Source organism: Macrobrachium nipponense, chromosome 26, assembly GCF_015104395.2.
Source record: "Macrobrachium nipponense isolate FS-2020 chromosome 26, ASM1510439v2, whole genome shotgun sequence".
NCBI classification, from domain to species: domain Eukaryota; kingdom Metazoa; phylum Arthropoda; class Malacostraca; order Decapoda; family Palaemonidae; genus Macrobrachium; species Macrobrachium nipponense.
In genome coordinates, this window is record NC_087215.1 from 64,084,292 (window position 1) to 64,105,791 (window position 21,500).

The following is a 21,500-nucleotide window of genomic DNA, read 5'->3' on the forward strand; positions in this document are numbered from 1 at the left end:
ACAAGCCTGTTGCGTTTTTCACTCTGAATCATCACGTATTGCTAAATCTGCCTTAATTTCTCCATCGGGTGATTATCAGGTTATCCAGAACTGGTGGCATAATCGAAGGAGCGCATGCGCGTTGGTGGGTACCCTTTCTGATGTACACATGACTGTAAAGTTCTCTTGGCAAGGTGATAAATGATGTCAAAACCGAGTGGAGAGTGACATCTCTGTTGAAATAAATAAAATACAAACATCTGTCGTTCAGACAGTCAAAATCTTGTCACCCAAGCTTTAGCCTTTATTAGAAGCTGTAATACTTTTATAAAAACGTTATACATTACTGACTCATTATTTTTTTTCTCATTTGCATGGCTATCATTATTTTTCTGCTTGCGTGATAGTTGTCTACTACTCTTGCTTCGTACGATTTTTTCATTAATAATAATAATAATAATAATAATAATAATAATAATAATAATAATAATAATAATAATAATAATAATAATAATAATACTCGTCTCTGCTGGTTGTATAGTTCGGAGGTCCAAACTAGACCACTTACTGTCTTATACATCTCACAATACTTCTGACCTATAAAGGCGATGGCCAATGTTGCCGTAAGAAAGGCTCGATCTAACCCAACCAGCCAACCAAAAGATATACTGAACCTTAAATGAGTGAATTCTATCTATTTATACTTGTTTCTTTTCTCCGTTCATTTCATTTCTGCATCTGAATCAGTTCACCTCCTTGTCTTAATCCCAAGTTTCCTATGTGGCTGTAAAGGTAATATGAAATAGGAAAAAGGGGTCCCTTTGCACTCTTTCAGAGAGATCCGGCCTTTCCAAAAGGTCGCAAAATCAAAGATATATGTGATATACAATTCTCGATTGGAATGGCTCTCTTCAAGGTCTTCCGTGTTCCTTTACGCCTATCTTTCCTTTGTAATCCATCATGATTATGGAAGCCATTTCTTACTGAGTGAATAGAGAGAGAGAGAGAGAGAGAGAGAGAGAAGAGAGAGAGAGAATTACCTGCTTGAAGACCCATCCAGCCCCTGGGACTGGAGACAGTTTCACCTAAATGAAGTATGATGATACTACGTTTATTCTCTCTCTCTCTCTCTCTCTCTCTCTCTCTCTCTCTCTCTCTCTCTCTCTCTCTATAAAAGCATAAATACTTGAATCTTGACCAGTATAGCTATTGGAATCCCGCGGACAGGAGTTAAAGCCCTGCATTACAACAAAAATATGGGTGACCGTTAACTATCCAGAGAGAGAAAAAAAAAACTCAATGTTTAACGACACAGTAAAGTCTGAACTTTCGCAGGCAAAACTATGGGAAAATATTCTGAAACTGATGACAGCCTAGATATGATGAAACAACTTTAGGGGCAAGAATGATCTCAAAACGTTAACGAGATAAATATCTTACTATAAACTACAACGTGCATCCATAAATATAGTTTTCCCAACGCGCACCACTAGTCTACGGTTCTTTAAATCCACGTTTAACTACCATACTATCTGTATGAATTGAAGAGGATATAGCAGTATATTTGAAATATTCAGGTACGATGCAATGATACAAATACACACATATTTCTGTTATTTTCAGGTACTCGTTCACCAGTACAAAATAATATGACGGATTCAAAAATCACCCACCTTTACAAATTAGCTTTCGAAAATACGATAGCTTACCAGCATTTATTCAAATTGTAAGTGTATTTGAGAAAAACTGCAATTACAGAACCACTGTACAAGAATAATTATTGTAAGGGTGGAGTGGAAAACATATTACAATGTCGTTACATTTAGGTACCTCTCTCTCTCTCTCTCTCTCTCTCTCTCTTCTCCATCTTCCTTTCTCTCTCTCCTCTCTTCCTCTATATAATATCTATCTATCTATATATATATATATATATATATATATCATATAATATATATATATATATATATATTGTAAATTCAAGAATCTAGAACCTAGACAACCCCGTCTCATTGAATCCTGATACGAGTAGTAGGAATAAATATATATATATATATATATGTGTGTGTGTGTGTGTGTGTGTGTGTATGTGTGTATCTATATATATATATATATATATATATATATATATATACATATATATATATATATTATATATATATATATATATATATATATATACACACACACACACATATATATATATATATATATATATATATATATATATATATATTATGTTAGCAAATCAAGAAAAGTTACGCGAGAGAAATGTGTGTGTGGGTGACAATAAGAAGTAAGAGCGGGAAATCGATTAGCTATAGTAGGTCAGGATATAATGGCCAAATCTGAAATCATTAGTCTCAATACAAGACTCCGGAAAGGTTTTCTTACACACGCATGCACACGCGCGCGCACGTAATGACGTGAGAAATACTGAGGAATAATGATCTATGAGAGAGAGAGAGAGAGAGAGAGAGAGAGAGAGAGATTCTGACCCTAGTGTAAGTGTGCATACATATGCAAGCATTATCTGTGCATGTATATTAAATGTGATTGAGATGTTTTTGGGTCTGCATAAAAAGCTACACAAATTACTTACCCTTCCGCTTTCCCAATTTATGAAGCTGTTAAAATTGTATTAGATGAATCTATCACTTCTTGGTATTAAAATCTGTTATTAATATATACTACATACATACATATTCATATATATATATATACGCACATACGTACATATTAAAAAGTAATCAATGCCCGACCATGTGTGGAACATATAAATTTCTGACACATCGGGGCCTGTGTGGTTCAGTTGGTAGCGCCCTGGCCTTTCAATTGGCACACCTGATTTCTATTCCGATGTGAGTCAGAAATGTTTATATATATGTGTGTGTGTGTGTAACTGAATCACGAAAATTTGGAACATGATGAATATATAAATAGAGGCAAAATCCACGAAGGAAAAAGAAACAGTGGAGTAACGCTACAAGGCCTTTCGACTCTCGTCCTTTACTAAGCAGACGAGAGTTGAAAGGTCTTGCAAAAGGGGTTCCCTATTGTTTCACTTTTCTTCGTGGATTTTGCCTTTTGCCTATATATATATATATATATATATATATATATATATATATATATATATATATATATATATATATATATATATATATATATATATATATATATATATATATATATATATATAGGCTAATTACAACACCATCCTGAATGTTATTCCACCTGATAACACTACTGCCAATATTACCAACAATGAACCACTTCCGTTAAAAAAGGAAACACCAAAACAAAAAGATACAAAACCTTGATCTTAAAAGTGTGAGAAACTCTCCCCCTTAAAAAGATACTCTCAGTACGTCCGTAATAAGTCGTCATTCGTAGGTTTCGTGCGAGAGGGAATGGGCTTGTGAGGGGGGGGGGGGCCGCTAAATTGAACCAATTATTGAAATCCGATCGCTGTTCGTCACCCATGCTGTATCGTCTCACCCTACATCACCCTTTTCATACTTTTTTTTTCTCTCTTTTTTTCCTTTGTCACTTAACTAAGACATGTCGGTGACACTCGCCAAACACGAGGGACCCTTCATTCCGTTTTTAATTGGAAACTTTATCTGTGTGTATTTTTTTTCATCCTGAATATGTTAGGGTTGTGTATTTATTTAGGTGTGTGTTCTTGTGTGAACATATACACAATGATAGACGCGTGTGTGTGTATATATATATATATATATATATATATATATATATATATATATATATATATATATACCTATATACATTAACTATAAAAACCAATAGGAATGGTCTACTATGGTCATGTGAAAAGCGTAAGATGCAACGAAAATTGTCAAATTACCACTTGTGTAGAGACACACTCATACTTATACATACTTAAATATATGAGTCTTTATGCGTGCGTGTAAGGATATGCATATCAGTATACATAAACATCCACTCATGTATATGTACAGTATCTGCACAAACATGTTCATTAATTTCATATATATATATATATATATATATATATATATATATATATATATATATATATATATATATATATATATACGCGTGTATGTACAATAAGTGGTAATTTGATAATTTCCAGTAGAACTCACGCTATTCACAAAACCATAACAGACTTTTATCATCGCTTACGATAATCTACAAAATTTATCTGAACATTGCGATGTTCAGTCAGGTGCTCTCTTGTTCGCTGTTGTGAGAGAGAGAGAGAGAGAGAGAGAGAGAGAGAGAGAGAGAGAGAGAGAGAGAGAGAGCAAATACACGAGCGAATCAAAACTATGTCAACACAGGCATTACGACAAACAGAACCAGAAGAGGCTGGACACACATTACAGCCTCATTTTTCGAATTATCTTTCCGATTTCTTTTCTTACTTTATTCTTATATTTGCTGTGCCTAGTTTCCGTAAGGGGCTTCTAACGAAAGGGCAAGAAGGACACGTCCAATAAAGTAGGAACATATTGCGCTACTGACAAAAAAAATTAGTCATTTACGTTATATAATTGTTCAGTAACGACCGCCATAATTATAAAGGAAGTAGGTCGACAGTGCATAGTCTATAACAGTGTTATTCTCATTCTAAATATCCTTTTACTATGAGGTGGCTAGCCTTTTACCTGCTAACCCCTAGTTGATACCCGCCACAGTTGACCTACTGCCCAGGTGCTTAATTAACTCCATGTTAGCTCAAAAGACACAATGGGACTTGAGGGTCATTGCTAGGGAATCGAACTGGGGACCTCTCACAAGTGTTGCTTGCGTCCTGAGTATTGAAAAAGTACATATATATATATATATATATATATATATATATATATATATATATATATATATATATATATATACATATATAAATAATATATGTATGCATGTATGTATATATGTATGTATATATATAATATATGTATGTAGTATGTATATATATACATATATATATATATATATATATATATATATATATATAATATATAGTGTGTATGTGTGTTTGTACACACGTATTACATATATTTGTATATTTCTAATATTTTGCATCACAAACTTATCTAAGAAATATACATATATCTACGTATATATATATATATATATATATATATATATATATATATATATATATATATATGTGTGTGTGTGTGTGTGTGTGTGTGTGTATATATATGTATGTATATGTATATGTCATACCGATGCATTTTCAATTGCATACATTACCACACATCTTTTTATATGATTTAAATGTATATTTCATGCATATCCAGTAATTAATACGTATAAACCTATTTATCCGGAAGTTTTACGAAGAACTTTTTCATAAAAGCATTATTGGGCTTTTCTGAACTTCTGACGGCGAATTTACTTTCTTGGCCGAAACAGGCAGAAGTTGGCTCGAGTTCATTAGATTCGCTTCGACTTATACCTCGCTTTCCTTAGAGTACAAACAAATCCTAATTGCTGTGGGAAGGGCAGGAAAATGGTTTCTGTAACGCTGAGTTGGGTCACGGTTCTTATTTGACCGGGTGCCCATCAGTGATAACCAAACATTTTTGGTGACAAAGTTGCCTCGACCAAAGACGCTAATGCTAAGAACTTGCAACAACCCATGAAAGTCTGGTTGTAGTGGTTATGGGTCACAATGAGGCCCCGAAAACTAACAGGCGTATGGGCTTGAGCAAGACGAGATCTCCAACCCTCTAAAAAAATTCACAATTATCACTAACGATTATACAAGAGGAATTGAACCACTTTGGAAACGTAGATTTTGTAGTTTTATCGGAAGTAAAACAATCAATGATATATTTATACGTCAGGAATCATACGTCCGCTTTTGACGGTTTTGAAGTTCAAGTCCACAATTATATAAATTGGATAAAAATGACGTGGCTATTACACACACACACACACACACACACACACACACACATATATATATATATATATATATATATATATATATATATATATATATATATTATAATAGCCTCGTCATATATAAGATACATACATACATATATCATGCATCAAACATAATTGTGGACTTTTACTTCAAATTTTGCAACTGCTTAGCATTACGTGGTACAGGTAAGCTCAATAGAACGAAAAGTTATGTAAAAATTAACTTAAATGTCATCAATGAAAGACATTTTTAAGTTAAATTTCGGATAGCCCAGTACCAACCGATGTTTCATCGCTTAGCTAAGCAAGTTTAAAATGACATTTTCCCGTATTTATATGTTTAGAAATTTTCCATCAGCTTAACTTCATTATACGTTTATTTGACGTATATTGATCCAATGAAAGCGTTTCTCTGTAGGTAAATCCTTCCTCTCTTTATCGCTTTGTCCATAATCTTAAGAGTTCAATCTACTACTCACTAAACATGGTTTCATAACGTTTTCATACTGTATCCTCTCAACAAAGCATACCAACGAGCATTCCTTTTCCCCCATTTAATCTAAGTCTTCCAATAATAACGTTTTTCTCTGTCCTCTGAACTCTTAACTACCAACTGTTCCTTTCCCTCTCTCCTCTACTTTCGCCTAAAATCACATAGCACTAAGCTCCCCCTTCCCCCTCCTTTTCCCATCATCCCACCCCCTAATCACTACCACCGCCCGCCTCTGAAACCAGCCGGGCAAAAATGAAGGCCTAGAAATAGGTCTCTTTCTGGCCCACTTTTTCCATTAGGCGGACCATAGACGCCAATGACTGTAATGTGTATCTTCTGCTGTTTTCAGTTTCGGACAAAGAAACGTTGAAGTGGAACACGTGTAGTTTCTCACATGTGCGGCACAGTCTTTTCGATACTCTAAGTCTAGTGCCTCCTCTCTTTCTTGTCCTGAATTATCTCTGCCACGCCTAAGGGCAATCACCCTTTGTCCTGGCCCAGGTCTTAGGACCTTAGACCTTTTTGTTCCTTTTTTTTCTATTTGTAGATCTCAGGCTCTAAAAAGTAATCGAATGTTCGACCTGTCAGTTTCCACTATGCAATTGCATAGATCATGACGTTCCAGTTTCTGTGGCGTTTTATAAGTTTTGTATAAGGAACGACTTTTATGTTCTTCTATTTGGATCCTGCGCTAGAAAATCTTATAAAGAAAAAAAAACGTTACCAAACATAGGTTTGATAATAGACACTTTTTAATGCTTTGTGCTTTATTCTCCTTGGAATTTGCATCGAAAGATTTTCAAGAAAATCATTGACAAGACCTTCCTTTTCAAAGCAATTATTAAAAATAATAATATAACGTCGCAATATGGATCGCAGTGACCTGAAAAATCAAAAGCAATGTTAACACATACTCCGGGAAAGACGATCAGTTTTTTTTTCTCTCCCTCTTCCTCTCTGCCCAAAGCTAGATGAGGGCATCAGATTACCAACCGAATGCCCTCTACATTAAATCAAGCACTCCCACGAATATCTGATCTCTTTCATTGAGTATTTTTACATCAAGAAAGACGGTAACAAAATCGCTGCAAACATTAAATAATATAGTAACAGCAGAAACGACAGGATTAATTACAATGAAAACCACATAATATGAATAATTTAAGAAAGCACAAGCAACAAATTCTCTCTGAGGTGAAAAGATGATCATCAACTCTCCTACCTTCCTAATTTTCCCGAAGCTGAGAAGTTTTCAACAATCTGAAAAAAAGAAAGTAAAAAAGAAGAAAGACAAAAAAAAGAAAGAAAGCTGCCTCTAACGTTAATCACGCCATGGAGGGCGGGAGGCGAAAGTTCCCACCGGTGCAGACGGAAAGTTTTCAGCACAAGTTACACCCACATGCAAAGTTCGCAGTATTTGTTTTCCGGAGTAAACAGCTCTCCGAATTATCCTCATTCAGACCGGTATAGATATTTTGCGGGGATTTCTGTTGCCGAAAATTATAAAATATATATATAATATATATATATATCATATATATATATATATATATATATATATATGATATATATATAATTATACAGATTATAATATCTACTATATTAAAGAGATAAGATATATTATTATATTATATATATATATATATATATATATATATATACATATATATATATATATATATATATTATACTATATATATATATGCACACACACACACACACACACATATATATATATATATATATATATATATATATATATATGTGTGTGTGTGTGTGTGTGTGTGTGTATGTATGTATGTAGATGTATGTATGTATGTATGTATGTATGATTATATATATATATATATATATATATATATATATATATATATACAGCCCTCCGAATAATGAGGGTTGCTTACATATACTATATATATATATATACATATATATATATATATATATATATATATATATATAAATATCTATATATATATATCTTACGAAAAAAATTCTGTTTCTTATGTGACAAATAATAATTATCAGCATCCTCTGCCTTTTTCTGTTTACAAAATTAACACATAAGTATACAAAAGAGTTTTTTTTAAATCTCAGGTAAAAAGAATATATCACCGAATATTACCAATTCATTCCTTCCTCTCCCAATCTGTGCCATATATACTACAACAAATTTCTTACACAACTCATAGCTGTGCAGCATAACCACAGTGTCAGCAATTCCCTCATTCTCCCATTCTTTTTGAACTCATTCCACATCTTATTCTATTTGCACTACAACCTACTTACTTGGTTCAATTCAGTCTATTATCCCCTCTCATTCCGAATCATTCATTTTTAAAAGCTATATACTACAACCCTCTACTAACTTTCAATTAAACGCTTCTTCCCCCATATCACTGAGTCTCATTCTTTCTTCACATTGATTCCTTATGTACTGCAACCCTCACATCGATACCCCTTTCGTTCTTTTCCTCACAGTCGTTAACTGCAACCATCTCACTGATACTACTTTCTTCTCATAGTCGACGTCATACACTGCAACCCTTCCATCGATACTCCTGACCCGCCCCCTCACAGTCGATGTTGTATTCTCCAACCTTCTCACTGGCCCCCAGTCAACGCCTTGCACTGCAACTCTTTCATCGAGACTCCTTTTTTCCTCCCTCAGAGTCGACATTATATTCTGCAACCCTCTCGCCGACCCCCAAGTCGACGTCGCGTACTGCAACTCTTTCATCGATACTCCTTTCCCTCTCGCAGTCGACGTCTTACTCGGCAACCCTCTGCTTAATACAACTCACAGTCGAACATTGGAACCCTCTCAGTCCCATTCATTTCTCCCCTCAAATTCGACGCATTACACAGTAAGCCTCTTGTCGATACACCTTCTTACCCCAACATCCAACCCTCTTGTCAATACCCCTCACTTCTCCCAATATTCAAACATCATACACAGCAACCCTCTTGTCAATGCTCCTTACTTCTCCAAAACGTCATCATACACAGCAACCCTCTCATTGTTACTCCTCTTTGCCCTCACAGTCGACGTCTTATACTGCAACCCTTTCACCGAATTCCTTTCTTCTTCCTCACAGTGGATGCCGTATATGCAATGGCGCACGCCTTCCACAACCTCCTGCTGGAGAAGTGCAACGAGCTGGTCCTGTGCGACGGCGTCCTTCCAGCGCCCTCTGGACAGGACATGCTCTACTCCATCAGGAACGTCTCCTTCATTGGTAAGTGTCGAGATAATTATCGTTTGGTCTCTCTCTCTCTCTCTCTCTCTCTCTCTCTCTCTCTCTCTCTCTCTCTCGTTTTATGATTACAGATATTCTAGGCTTTCTTTGAACAAGCAAATTATTCCCTCTCTCTCTCTCTCTCTCTCTCTCTCTCTCTCTCTCTCTCTCTCTCTATATATATATATAATATATTATATATATATAATATATATATATATATATATATACATATATATATATATATCCTTTTTATTGTATATCTGAATATGCATATGTATGCATACATTTGTGTGAATATTAATGTGTGTGTGTGTGTCATATAAAATATAACTTAGGCTCCATACAAAAAAAAACATCTATCATTGCCATAAGAAAAATTCTCTCTCTCTCTCTCTCTCTCTCTCTCTCTCTCTCTCTCTCTCTCTCTCCAAGAAAAGCCTGTTCTCCTGTTCTTCAGAACAAGCTGTTCATCCGCTTCCATGACCACAGATCACCTTGAGTGGCCTATATTTCTATCCCACGAATAATCCTCTATTCCCATCTATTCTATCCCTCTATTTCCATCCATTCCCCCTACGAAACAACGTTCCATTCCGTAAATCTTGTCCCGTATGATTTATAGGTCTCACATTTTCCTCGTCGGGACACGGAACGCCTAGAGAGATTTTTTGAGTAATGCGGCGTGGTATAAATAGAATGTGTTCGCTGGGGGAAAGGATGCCGGCTGCCGTAGGGTTCCGTATATCATCGTGTTTAATGCACAGATGATTAATGATACCAATACCGACAGCAACCATTTTTAATTATAATATGTTTCGTATATATTTACATATATATGTGTACGTGTGTTTCTGCATAACATATATATATATATATATATATATATAATATATATATATAGATATATATATATATATATACACATATATGTGTGTGTAATACTTGCTAGTACTCTAATCTGTAAGTGAAAGTTAAATGATCCTGTAAGTATATATATGACAAAATATGATTGTATGTACGCGTATATGTTCTGTAAACGTTTGTGTTCCTTGCCAGTACTTTAAGCTATAGGTTTAAGTTTAATGGTCATGTAAGCATATAACAGAATTTTCATATAATGAAAATTTGATCATAATTTTCCAGATTAAACATGCGATTATTACGCTCTCTCTCTCTCTCTCTCTCTCTCTCTCTCTCTCTCTCTCTCTCTCTCTCTCTCTCTCTCTCTCTCTCTCAAAGCCCGTCATAAAAAAATTATGTTTAAGGCTTCTTTTCCTTCCAAAAAATGAAATTGTTCCGTAACTGAGAAGAAACCCTCCAGAAACCTCATCACCACCGGCAGCGGCGTCATAACAATAATGAAGGAGAAATCAATAAATGTTACATTATTGATAAATAACGAGAAAAAGTACCAGGCGCCGTTATCTCTAACCCCCCCTTATGGCTTTTCCTTCCCTTCGATAAATTTATTGGACCTTCATCGGGTTTCTTTTTTTTATCGCTGGGAACATTTTTCTCTTTTGACCTGATAGAGGAAAGGCAGGCTAATGATGGGAGGACCAGCTAGGTCACTTGTTGCCCGCTTCATTTCTTCGTCGTCTTCTTCTTCTTCTTCTTCTTCTTCCTCTTCTTCTTCTTCTTCTTCGTCTCTTAGAAGACTTATCTTTGCAGTTATAACGGTCTCGCTGACTTCCACAAATTTTACTTTAAATCAAAGTGGCGTATTCAAGTATCGACGGCGGACTATACTCTGTTTTTTTTTCATCTGTCCAATCGCCTGTGGTATTTGCGCATGGTAACACTGCGTCCCGGGCTCAAAAATAATATCCTATTTCGAATATTAAGGTGTAATTCGCATACAGTAAATTATTAAACAACTTTTCAGTTGCAAATATACACCAAGATATCCTTTTATTTACCTAAAACTTACACATAGCGTAACTATCTAAAGCCCGGGACGTAGTGTTTCCATGCGCGACCACCACAGACGGATGGACAGATGGAAAAAAACAGTATTGTTTCTCAACTTTCTGTAATAATTCTCATTCTTGTTCAGTACATGTGTTACACGAGCAAATTTCCTGGCTTTTTTTTTTTTTCTTTTGTGACGTCAAACTTCGCATCAAGTAACCAGATTCGGAGGCAAAATTGTGGTCGTACTTAACTAAGAAACGTAAGAGACTTCACTGAAGCTTCCCATGACTACGTTCTCAATTTACTATCAGCAAGAAAATATAGATATTGACGACTTTGGGCTAAATTTGGCGGGAAGATGCTACAAATCGCCAATAAAAAAAAAAAAAATTTTAAAGGAGGGGGGGGGGCGCTTATGATACGGCATTAACTTATTTTCCCTCTTACTGCGCTAAATTCCTCCCAGACAAATGTAGATACTTCTTTAAGCCAAACGCTCGTAAGGTATCTTTGTTTGTTTGTATGGTGTTTATACGTTGCATGGAACCAGTGGTTATTCAGCAACGGAGACCAACGACTTTACGTGACTTCCGAACCACGTCGAGAGTGAACTTCTATCACCAGAAAGGTATCTTACTTTTGATCAGAGTTCTTGCAACATTGACAAGCGCATTACACTGTACCGGATATCAAACATATAGCAGACATAAATCGAGCACAAAAATCAGTCTAACATAATAACAAAAGGGTATTGTGCCTCATAATAAATTTGATGACTTGTTCCCAGCTCACAATTCATATAAAACTCACAATAGTCACACGTGCATTATAACGTACCACAAAATAGTGTATTTAAATAAGAAAATTTAAAAAATCTAAAATAACTACAAAAGGGTATTGTACCTTATAATAAAATTTATGACTCGTTACCAGTTTACAATTCATACAAAACTCATCGCTATAGCACATTAAATGTAAGCCTTCTTTTTTTAGCATTTTCGCAACTCTGAAACATAAATATTTCTCGACAGAAATGAATGTCGTGGAAAAGTTCAAGATAAGGCTACGGTGAGTCACACGTTTTGAATTGTGTTGTGGCTCTGTTTCACCTGATCATATTCGCATTCAATTTCGATATTTATAAAAATAAAGCAAAACTTTAAAAACATAACAGTTGACATACGATCCAAATGTATTTGGCCAAATTTGTATAAAATTGAGATAATACATATAGTAGAGCATAAATGTATCGCAATTCAGAGAAAATCAAAAATGGTATCTGATTATAATTAATCTGGTGTATTCAGATCAAAATCATAATAGGTTACCTGATTAAGATATTCTAACAGCATTACATAACAGACCTAACTTTAGAACGCTTGTATTGATAAAAATATTTGATATATATATAATATATATATATATATATATATATATATATATATATATACATAAATATATATATATTACATATATGTAAATATGCATATACTATACAGTGTGTGTACGTTTTTCATACGGGCTGCTCTGTGAGCAAGAGCCCGTGCTGGCACAAGGCCAGCTTAATCTTAAACAACAACGTGTGTACAAATATATTAATAGTCTACGGTAATACACTCCACGTGTAGACTTACGGTTTGGAGAGTGAAAAAAGAAGAAAAAAAGGTGTCTACGTATATATTGCGTAAACCTTCGGGCGTTGCAGCAGGAGAGGCTGTCCAGGGGCTAGGTTACCTCAGGACCCATTAAGTGGGTCCTACATTACTTATAGATAACCGTCTCGACCCTGAGTACTTTATTAGGGACAGTGGCGAGACAGGCTGGGACCAGGCTGGTTGGCCCATATAAAAACCTTCCAAGAAAGGGGTGGTTGTAGAAAAATAATAAATATATGAAAAACACTTCCCCCTTTATATAAGACTATATATATATATATATATATATACATATATACTATATATGTGTGTATTTCTGTCCGCCCGTGCATCTATTACAGTAGGAGTATATAGATGTATTCCTAGACTGCATTTGTAACTCTATACAAATATCAATCTCATTTTATGTTCACAGCAGTGTTTGTATATCATATGATAAAAACAAAACAATACTTGGTCAAATTTAAAGCAAAAAATTTGCTCGTCGGCGAAAAGGGGATGATATCGTATCTCCAAACTATATCAAAAAATGATGGCTCAACAAAATAAAACGTCAACATTATTTGATTTGAATGAAACTGTCCGACATAATGCGATTTAAACAAAACTCATTGATATTCTCGTGTCAATACGGAAGAATTTGTAATGCCGAAAACAGCGTATGTTACTTAATCGGCTCAAAATAATTAATTAATAGGATTATATACGAAACTAAACGTAAATGATATACAAAGCTTTCTTTTTTATAATTACTGAATTTTATACCGCAAGCATATCATATATGTGTGTATATATTCACTATTTAGGCTTATTTCTCGTAGGCCTCTGGTCATAATTGATGTCCATGATCTGTTTCCGATCATTTTTTTTTCTTATTTCTTTCGCTCGTATTGCCACACTGCCACTGCCACTGTATGAGCATCGTAATTCTTTTTGCATAGACATATAAAACTGATCTAATGATAGGTATGAGTTAATGGCCGCAACAGCTGTTGGCAAAAGGATAAACAAATTGGTATACGTCGTTGCCAAATAGCAGATACTACAAGTGCACACACGCACAAACGCACATGCACATATATGTGTGTATGAATGTATGTATGTAGTAATTTATATATAATATTGTAATATATATATATAATATAGATATATATATATATAATGATATATACACAATTTACATGAAGAGTGATTTATATTCAAAGAAAAAGGAAACTCTGCCTACAATTTTCCTTTTGGTTCAGTAAACATTTTGTAATTTATGAAAACTCTACATAAAAATCTGCATAGCAAAATAATTACAATCCTATTTTTAAGAACATATTTAAACTTTGCTTTGGGCTTCTAAAAAATGAACTTTTAGCATCTTTCTTTCAACCGTGAACTTATTCTTCAGAACATTCATATGACTACTGCTCTGATTTTTCCAATTATAACCTGCGAGTGAGTAATAGATGCACGTAAATAATCTAGCAAGAATGGTGGCCGAAAAGAATATGAACATATCATTGTAGAGATGAATTCCAGTATAGTTTACGTGGAATGTCAATTTTGTATAAGATAAATCCTTGAGCTTTTATTATGATTAATAACTTTCTTATGAAAGATCACTGTATAGTCTACACAGTGAGGAAAAACAAATTATCCAAACTGTTTCTAACTCTAGGAGAACACAAAGCCAGAGAATGTAGGCAAAATCATAAAAATAAAGAAAAAAAAGCGGAAAAAACTTGAACGCCAAGAAGCACAATCTTTTTTCTCTCTAGCATACCCCTGCTCAATGATGGCAATACCGAGAAGGGAAACTGTGCAAGAATGCAATACGTCTCGCAATTCGAAGCAGTGCAAGCAATTCTGCAGGAGAGAGAGAGGTACGGGTTCGCCTTGCAACTCGTGACTTGCAAAGCATGCAATCAAAGCTAGACCGCCTCGAAGACCAGACCTGAGGTCCGTCCCGCTGAAGAGCCATTGGCTATCGAATCTTATTGGCTCCTTCAAGAAAAGGGGACTAGACGTCCGGACGACGTAGTCACGACGTTGTTATTTCCTCTTTACGGCTTATCGGCGTCGTAATTTATCAGTCACGTCCGGATAAGACCCCGGAGTCTTAAGAAGCTTGAGAAATGAGCCTGACATTCGCTCCCTTTACTCCCCCCCCCCCCCCCCCCCCCACTTCCTAGCCATGAAGCTCAACAAAGAGTGGCTCTCTCTCTCTCTCTCTCTCTCTCTCTCTCTCTCTCTCTCTCTCTCATTTGAATTAATATACCCGCTGGATCTCGAAGGTACAAAAACTGCGTTAATATGAAAGTAAAGAAAATGAGAAATAAATGAAAAGAAGACGACTTCCTTGTTAGTTATTAATTATAATGCCCACAGAAATACATATGACAAAAGAAATAATTGACATTTATAAGAACATAAATGTCCAGGCCACATTGAGATTTACTATAATGAACTGGCAGAAATTCACAAATAAACATCATCTCATGATGCATACGTCATAACAAGAACTACCAAACTTTACAAATATACAGTATGAGGTTTAAACGTAATGTGTATATATAGTATATATATATATATATATATATATATATATATATATATATATATATAATATATATATGTAACATACATACATACGTATATATAATATATAACTATACATATAAACATACATTTATACACGCATAGATACATATATATATATATATATATATATATATATATATATATATACACACTTATATACATATATAAGGATTTCCCAGAGCCAGCAGAATAAGTGAGAGAAGCAACAGTGCAAATTTATAACTATTTCTAATAAGGAAATCCTCTGAAATCCTTGAAAATGAGGGGGTAGTTAAAAGACAAATACCAGGCCCTCGCGCCCATAAACGGTGGAATTACGTGGGAGATTGTGTTGAGACAGAGATCATTGTGTCCTAAATTCTCTCACACATCAGAGGGAATATCAGCGACCGTCTGTTTTAAACGTTTGGTGCAAGGCTGCAAGTTTCCAGTAGTGGAAGCGGAAATTTACATTTTTCTTTTCTTACCCACCAAAGTAATGGATTTTGTAAGTTTATATATTATATTATATATATATATATAGATATATATATATATATATTATATATAGATATATGTTTATATTTACATGTTTATGACATATATTATACATACGTATATCTACATATGAATATATACATAAATATACTTTATACTATCTAAATCTAAAGATATATATATAGTCAACCAAAGATTTAAAGTATTCATCAGTGTGTGTGCGTGCGTGCGTGCGCGCGTGTGTGTTTGTGTGCGTGTGTGTGTTCCTCCCATGACTTAAATGGAATTACAGAAAATTAATGTCTTTTGAATGTCTTATTTGCATTAAAGACAGATCCATCATTTCTTCAACCGGTCATAAAAGCGTAATGAGCTCTCTCTCTCTCTCTCTCTCTCTCTCTCTCTCTCTCTCTCTCTCTCTCTCAAAACAAAAAGAGAAACGCTAACAAGCTATGGAAGAGAAGAGAGGGTCAAACGTGCACACATCACCTTAAGCTGTTGACTCAATCCTTCCCCCTCATTTCCTGTGACCCTCACTTCAAAATACACAGAGAAGTGTAAAACAAGGGATGAAAATAGTTCTGTACAGCTAAAAGCAGGTTTATTTCCTTCTTTGGGGGAATCAAGAGCAAAGACGAGGTTAAAACGCGGGATTAAAAGCTCAGAGTTTCGAAAGCCTTCACTATCCTATTGATGTGCTGACGGAGCAATTCAAAGACATTATTATTATTATTATTATTATTATTATTATTATTATTATTATTATTATTATTATTATTATTAAAAGTCTCCTAGTCACATGGGTCAGTAAAATGGTGAACAAATCCGCAATGACATAGAAGTAAATATATATTTACATTTCCATCACTGTTATTATTGCAAATTCTCGTAACGTTATGAGCAAAATTATATATGAATCATTTTTATCAAAATTATCGTTAAGAACATAATCCCATAAACAAAAAAAATAAGCAAATAGATATTTCAACACACCCTCTTCAAACTGATCGAGTTAATCACTTTTCAGTGATATGAGGAGTATCCTTACTCCTTAAAGTTTAAAAACGTAAGAAGCAGTTTGATGCCTCGGTCAGAAATTGGTTAATCGTTTCCGTTTTCGTATCTGAACTGTGAATCTGGTTTTGAAATACAAACGGCTGTTTTTTTCATTTCCATAAATCAATATTCTTAGTCTACAGTATGCCAGAGTTAAGATTCACAAAGGACATGCGATTCACTGTCTCGTGTTAAAGTATGCTGCTGCAGAAAAACGAATCTCCGGTTTGAATTAGCTTGAGAAGCAAAGAGCTAAATTGCGGTGCTATAGCTAAAACTTCTAAATTGCAATGAAAACGAGTTTAATATCAATGGAACAGGGAACCAAATGTTCCTATTTAACCCAGGACCGGAAAAACAAATAAACAAGGGAGCGAAAGAAAAGCTGTACGTAATTAACCCCCAAGGAACCAAGATATGCCACTCAATATATACGTATATATACATATATGTGTGCGAGTGCGTGTTTTTTTGTTTGTTTGTATGGTGGTTTTACGTTGCATAGAACTACTGGTTATTCAGCTACGGGACCAACGGCTTTACATGACTTCCGAACCACGTCGAGAGTGTGCGTGCGTTTGTGTGTGTGAATCATGCACTTTGTGTATCCTGCCATCTGCCGGTGGAAGTGGAAATCACAATAATCGATATATTTGTTAATATCAGTGAATACTTCCTAACAAGTTAATGAGCTCAAAAATAAAAAAATAAATAAAAAGAAGAAGAAGAAGAAGAAGGAGAAGAAGGAGAGAGAGAGAGAGAGAGAGAGAGAGAGAGAGAGAGAGAGAGAGAGAGAGAGAGAGAGAATCTACCACTTCAGCAGGCGTTGGATGGACTGAGCTGATATCAGAGTACAGACAGCTCAAGTTAAGGTGACTGGAATGTTTGGAACCATCACGGTACCTGAGCTCTGGAATGCCTGGAGTCTGGATTATGCAATAGCGGGCTCACTGAAGGAGTGGATTATATTGTCCGTCAAATGTAGATGAAAATATATCTTTGAAATAATGCAGAAGGCTTGATTAAGAATCATATACATGTACAGTGACAGAAAAGACTCGAGGCTCAATGTGAGATTCTCCGTAATGTGGTAACAAGACAAAATTATAAACAATATGGAGACTTGAAGATGGATAATAAGCAATAGGCATCATATGAAGAGGAATCAAATAGAATTTCTCTGGAGCATTATAGAAAAAGACTTGATGAAGCTGCGTTTCAGGCTTTCCATAATATAGAACGAGGCGGAATATACAATTTAAGAGCGAGAGAGAGAGAGAGAGAGAGAGAGAGAGAGAGAGAGAGAACGGGGGGGGGGGGGGTAACCGGTTATCCTTAACTAGCCCCGGGCCGGAAAACAAATAAAGAAAGGTTGAAAGAAAAGTGAGGGGTTCAACTCCTTGGAAGTACGAAATAATGATGAGTATCAGGAAAATGTGACGCTTTGGCCTTGAGAATTATATGAAAAGTCTGAAGACGTTTTTGGGAAGATTAAGGGAGGTTAAGGGAAGTTAAACAGAAAATAAAATTGTAAGAGGCCAAAAAGTCTCATAAATATGCAGTCTACACATTCTCGCACTCGTTCAGACTGTCTTACCAAGTTCACGTATTAAAAACAGTTATAACGTTGAGGTTAATTGTTACTGAAAACGAATTACTCTAACTGGCAAATAAAAGGGCCCCGCTGATGGATTGAATGAGGTTTAATAGCAAGGAATAAAAAAATAAACCAAGATGATGATAACGATGATGACCAATATAGTCATCAATGTAAAAGTAATTTTGCCTATACGATTCAAACTTTCTGGCGAGATGACCGACGATATTAATAAAAGGGAAAAGGAGCTTGTATGAGTTGCTTTTAGAGAGCAGATATTTTTAAGAGGGTAGGGCAAAGACTTTTATTGATGAATTGGTGAGACGTGGTTGTACATGAAGACTTTTGACAGAGTAATCGAGGATATTTGATCGGTCTTTGCAGGTAGAGACGAAGAATTTACAACTGAAGAGAGATGGCACGCTTTGAGTAAAGCCACTGCTCTGAGAATGGAAATGACAGAGATTGAGGATGAAGTCTGAAACTTCTCCTGATCTCTTGATGTTAAAAGAAGGGGAAAAATACCAGAAAAAGTATTGAGCAACAGAGCACATGGCTTCTGATGAGCAAAGCTTAGTATAGGGTCTTAACCGCCTGTGCAGAGGAAAGCTCCATTTGTCTTGACTGTTCCGTCTTTGAAGTCAATACAATCACTTTGATGGACGTACCAATCAGTGAATAGTGGACGGAACAGCAAGTCTCTCTCTCTCTCTCTCTCTCTCTCTCTCTCTCTCTCTCTCTCTCTCTCTCTCCGATTGAGTGCAAAATAATCACTGTCACTCATGCTCTAATCTATAAAGGTATAGATCCTTATCGTGATCAGGATAGGTCCACTTATCATGCAAAATTCACTTTGGGGATAAGTTATTTTCAAGGTATAGTGAAGTCAATAGTAGTGAGTTAACTGTGGCTTAATATTTGAAAGGATGAAAATGATAAGTGTAATATTGGTGACGAAACTTTCTTATGTGATATATAAAAATCATATATATATATATATAATATATATATATATTATATATATATATGTGTGTGTGTGTGTGTGTGTGTGTGTGTGTGTGTGTGTAACTGAATCACGAAAGTTTGGAACGTGATAAATGCATAAATAAAGGTACAAGCCACGAAGGAAAGTGAAACCCTGGAGTAGCTACAAGATCTTTCGACTCACGTCCTTTACTTAGCTAAGTAAAGGACGTGAGTCGAAAGATCTTGCAGCTACTCCAGTGTTTCACTTTCCTTCGTGGCTTATACCTTTGTTTATAATATTTGTATATGTTTGTGTGTGCAGAGTTCATGTATGTATGTTCCTGTTTATACAGAGAGAGAGGGAGAGAGAGAGAGAAAGAATAAAAAAGTGAGGAGCGAACTATCAGACACAAAACAGACCGACAAAAGGTGAAAACTCGACGACTTCTAAAACGGAACGTCTCTGAACGCCCTATAATTCCTTCCCCTTTCGTTGTGTGCTGAGCCATAAGGATGATCAATATCGCCCCTCACATCCTATCGCCGTACATTTTTTTCTTCTCTGTTGCCACCAACAATCAAAAACGAAGGAGGAATCTTCTGGTCCTTTTTAAAATGTCCTCTTCAAAAAAGATGTGTGCTTTTTAGCGACCATATTCCGCTTCCTTTAGGGAAGATTGGACTGAAGTCCAGATAAAAGGGAGGGGGTGTTTAGGGTTAATGGTGCCATCTTTCGATGTTTTGCTTTGGTTTTCGGAGATATGTCTTGGGCATTAATAAATGAGCAGGTCATAATCGAAAGAACTTTGTGTTTGCACTTCTGATATGTAAATGGTCACAGGAACTTGAGACAAATCTTAGGGATCTTGAGCGAGAGGCTGTGGCTTGTAGTAAGCGCCCCCCTCCAGCGCCCCCCCCCCCCCCCAAACCCCGCCCGCCAAACAACCAACAATTTGTTTTGTGGGGGGAAGGAACCAAGTCGAGAATGGATCCTCGTCCGGATGAATTTCAAAATGTTGTTCCTGACCAGACGTACAACACCCAAGACTGATTAGTTAGGGGAAAAAGTTCACTTACTTCTTAAAGCAAAAACTAAAAGCAAAATTTATGAAAGCCTGAATGTGTCTTGCCTGTGCGCATAATAATTTTTATCAATATTCTCATGAATTAAATTCATTCTTTGAATAAAAGCTTTGTCAGCGTCCTCGAAATTTTTTCAACCTTACAATAATTCACGTATTTAGACAACCATAAAATGTAAGATTATTTTTTAAACCTATCATTCTAACGCATTGTTTTTCCTTACAGTTTGTACCGTATACTCCATCCATTTAAACTTGAGTATTTTTTTTGTAGATCGTAGGGTATAGCATAACCATCTTACCATGACATATTTCTCCTCATATTACATGCCGTATACTTCAGCCCTCTCACAAAAATAGACTACAACCCAAAGTCAATAGGGTCCCTACTCTTTCCATGGGTATCAGTTATACCCACGGTACCTTTGTATGCCACATATTTTATTCTGCGGAAATTAGAATATTCTAAATCACCTTTTTTTCGCCCAACCTTTTTCTACGGGAAGTCAAATTTCTTCCTTGCTT

At 35.4% G+C, this 21,500-nt stretch overlaps 1 protein-coding gene across 3 annotated transcripts in view; it reads left to right on the plus strand.

The window, feature by feature from the left end:
• Positions 1–21,500, plus strand: part of LOC135200337 (metabotropic glutamate receptor 8-like) — an 809,057-nt gene that overhangs the window by 695,117 nt on the left and 92,440 nt on the right. For all 3 annotated transcript variants that reach the window (XM_064228906.1, XM_064228907.1, XM_064228908.1), the window contains exon 7: positions 9,496–9,636. In XM_064228906.1, coding sequence (XP_064084976.1) covers positions 9,496–9,636 — 141 coding nt within the window. The remainder of the gene's footprint in view (positions 1–9,495; positions 9,637–21,500) is intronic.